We start from the raw sequence: 3,675 nt of genomic DNA, 5'->3' as shown, positions 1-3,675 counted from the left end.
GTCCAACAAAGTTCAATTACGCCTTTCGGATACCCCATTAGTTTGAGGCGTTCCGGGATGTGTAAGTTGTGGAACAATTCCACAACTCTTTGCATGATTGATAACTCATGAGCTAAATATTGACTCCACGATCAGAAGAAACTTATTTTTTGAAGGATGAAGGAGGATCATTGCGTTCTTTATTTTTGTATTACATCCACCATATGTGGCTACACGCACGGTGTTTTGGTGAAACCGCTCCCACAAGTCAAGTGACGGCGTGTGGATCCCCATATAGGAAAAAGCATAAAAAAAGAAACTCAATCGGCAGGAGGGCATTCCAAACCATGGTGTCCCATACATCAAATTGTGATTGCATGGTCACAAGCATGGTCGCGACGGGGGTCACTCAATCTCAGCTGAGAGCACCCCACGCAGCCCAGCCGAGAGGACAAGCCAGCGGTTGCCGGAATGAATGAAAAACAAAATTTAACATCAGAAACAACATGTGTGCATAGATATACACTGCAGCAGCAATTTTAGAAACATCTAATTATAGCGAAGCTGGACCTATATAAGCATATATATAACTCATGTCTGACCATCACATGCATAGAGAGAAGGTCGAATACTACAGCAAAGATAAGCACAATCCACCCAGTCTAATTATATAGCCAGCAAAGCATTACCCGAATGAGTACATACTAGTAGAGTCAATCTGGATAATAATTAACACTACATCAGCTACTAGATTCGCAAATACGGCACTAGTCCATCAATCGTCACAGCAGAATTAATGCATACTCCACGCTCTCATCAGTACGTGGTGAGCTGATCCACGAACATGATCAGAAGAAATAGGCTACGTACTTGATGCCCCACCCATCACCTCCCAGGAGGGCCCGGAAGCTGAGGAGGTCGGCCACCACGAAGAAGCAGAAGCCCGCGGTGAAGTAGATCCTGCCGAAGATGTATCCTGGGTCGGCGGCGAGGAAGACCCACACGGTGCTGGCGAACAAGCAATGGAAGAGGATGGTGACCGCCAGCGCGAGGTAGGCGAGGGTCCGGCGGGCCCGGCGACGCTGGCATGGGAGCAGCAGCGCCAGCGCCGCCGCGGCCGCCTGGGATGGGGCGCAGCACAGCATCCCGACGCAGAGGGCGATTAGCCTGGCGGCCTCCGCGTCCGTCAGCTCGATGCACGGCAGAATGAAGGAGGACTGCAGAGGAACACCATACCAGCTTGGCGCATGATGGATCGGTCGCGATGTGAAACATCCGAAGGGTAGTACACGGGTAGGTAGTTACCTGGCTGCACGACACATGGATGTACTCGGCTATGTAGCCGCTTGCTACGCCGCAGAGCGTGGCGAAGGCGTTGAGGAGCGCCCATCCGCAGACCAGTGGGACGTCATCCCGGATCTTCTTTTTGGCCTCGCTCAGACTCAGAGGCAGCAGATGAGGCGTCTTGCCGTCCATGGAGATCCAAGCTAGGTGGGAGTAGGAGGAGATCACGAGATCAGCAACAACTTATGGTTAGGTTCCTCTTCTCTAATTTCATGTCCCCATTCAACATGAAAGAAGAAGAGGAAGAAGAAAAGAACATTAACAAGACGGCCGGAGATGGAGGGGACTCACCGCCGTCACTCGCTGGTCAGATGCACGGGAGGGAGGTTCTTCCTAGCTTGCTAGCTTGCTGTGCTTCCTTCTGAAGGGGCTCGAGCTACAACTACAGAGTGCTACGACGACGCTAGCTAGAGGTGGAGGGGGGAGTTTAAGTGGCCGAGGGCACCGCAGCAGCGACGTGGGGCCGCCCCAAAACCAACTACGTGTCGAGCAGCCGCAGCATGAGCTGCGCGCGCGCGCGCGCACACACACTGACACACACACACACACAGAGGGAGGAGTGCCAGAGGTTCATCTCATGGCAATGGCAGTAAAAAAAGGAACCTACCGCGAAGTTGCGTCCTCGAAGCACCCATACCCTCTTTGGCAATGAGGTGTGGCACACTCAGTTTCTTTGCAGGTTGACAAAAACGTGAAAACTTAGCACGCGCACATGCATACGGATACGGCGCAGTGAAAACCTAGCTAGCCTTTTTTTGGAAAGGGGACTCCCGGTTTTATAGTCACATTTATAGATAAATAAAGAGGTTTAACAAGGTCTTATAGTCTGAAAACAAAATAACGGCAAGCTCACAAAGAGCCACAACGCGGAAGACAAAAGACCCAAAACCACAACCGGCTGGCATAACAAAGATAGGTAAACTAATCGCCTATCATATTACATGACCGTCATCCAAGCCGGTTGAAGATATCCCGTGCTACCATCTCCCACCGGACAGATCCAGTAACCAAACGCTCCCTGGCCTCCGTTTGAGTGAGTAACGACCACATACGGATCAGCGCAGTAGCTCGGAATAAAACCTGCAAAAAATGAATAGTTGTTGTTCTGTTAAAAGCCAAATATTTCTGCAGTTCCAAATTGCCCATAACAAAGCACATACTCCTACGCGAATGTGTCTAGCTGTTTCGGACTCTATCCCAACAAGCCATGTTTCAAATAACGTACTGACCGAATTCGGAGGAGTAATGTTAAAGGCAATTTGCACCGTGTGCCACAAAACTCTCGCCAACGGGCAATCAAAGAAGAGGTGCTTGATAGTTTCGTCCCGATCACAAAAACTACACCTAGTAGATCTTGTCCAGTTGCGCTTAACCAAATTATCCTTTGTTAAAATGACTTGTTTATGTACAAGCCACATAAACACTTTAATTTTCAAAGGAACTTTGACTTTCCAAACATCTTTGGAACTAGGAATAGCACTAGAGTTAATGACATCGATATACATCGACTTAACTGTGAACTCTCCAGACCTAGTAAGCATCCAACACAACTGATCGGGCTGATGAGCTAGCTGAACCTCCATCAGTCTACTCACCAAATGAAGCCATGCTTCCCACCGGTCACCAACAAGCACCCTCCTAAACTGAATATTAAGGGGAATGGACTGCATAATCGTTGCAACAAGAGCATCACGTCGTTGAACAATACGATACAGGGACGGATACTGAAGCGCCAACGGCGTTTCACCAAGCCAAGTATCCTCCCAGAAGCGAGTGGTGTTGCCATTACCGACAATAAACTTTGTTCTATTAAAGAAGGCAGCTTTGACTCTCATAAGCCCCTTCCAAAACGGCGAGTCAGTCGGTCTCACTGTCGCCTGGGACAAAGTCTTGGACTGCAGATACTTACTACGGAGAATCTGCGCCCACGTTGCCTCAGTCTCAACTGATAACTTATACAGCCACTTACTGAGAAGACATTTGTTCTTGACTTCAAGATTCTCAATACCAAGGCCCCTGGTCCTTTGGTTGACAGATGATATCCCATTTGGCGAGTCGGTATTTTCTCTTAAGTTCATCACTCTGCCAGAAGAATCGGGATCGATAGAAGTCCAGCCTTTTCCTAACCCCAACTGGGACTTCGAAGAAAGATAAGAGAAACATAGGCATACTCGTGAGCACCGAATTAATAAGAATCAATCGGCCTCCATATGACATGAGTTTGCCCTTCCAGCAACTCAGTTTCTTCTCAAATCGATCCTCGATGCACTTCCATTCTCTGTTTGTCAGCTTACGATGGTGAATGGGTATACCTATGTACGTGAAAGGTAATGCCCCCAATTCGCATTCAAA

At 48.7% G+C, this 3,675-nt stretch overlaps 1 protein-coding gene across 1 annotated transcript; it reads right to left on the bottom strand.

Moving 5' to 3' along the window:
* Window positions 1-535: 535 nt before the first annotated feature.
* On the bottom strand, window positions 536-1,755 carry LOC123074799 (uncharacterized). The gene is made up of 3 exons (XM_044497546.1): window positions 1,615-1,755; window positions 1,285-1,466; window positions 536-1,196 (listed from the first exon to the last, which is right to left on the bottom strand). The coding sequence occupies exons 2-3, from the start codon at window positions 1,453-1,455 to the stop codon at window positions 828-830; spliced, it is 540 nt and encodes a 179-aa protein (XP_044353481.1). The 5' UTR covers window positions 1,456-1,466; window positions 1,615-1,755; the 3' UTR covers window positions 536-827.
* Between the last annotated feature and the right edge of the window lie 1,920 nt (window positions 1,756-3,675).

The sequence above is a fragment of the Triticum aestivum genome, chromosome 3D, assembly GCF_018294505.1.
Source record: "Triticum aestivum cultivar Chinese Spring chromosome 3D, IWGSC CS RefSeq v2.1, whole genome shotgun sequence".
NCBI lineage: Eukaryota > Viridiplantae > Streptophyta > Magnoliopsida > Poales > Poaceae > Triticum > Triticum aestivum.
The sequence above is the reverse complement of the archived record's forward strand: the minus strand, read 5'-3'. Positions and strand labels throughout refer to the sequence as shown.

Excerpts from the sequence above, each read along its gene's own strand:
- LOC123074799 (XM_044497546.1), bottom strand. The coding sequence starts at position 1,455 with ATGGACGGCAAGACGCCTCATCTGCTGCCTCTGAGTCTGAGCGAGGCC. Across the intron at positions 1,197-1,284 it reads TCCATGTGTCGTGCAGCCAG|TCCTCCTTCATTCTGCCGTG; the intron begins GTAACTACCTAC and ends GTTCCTCTGCAG.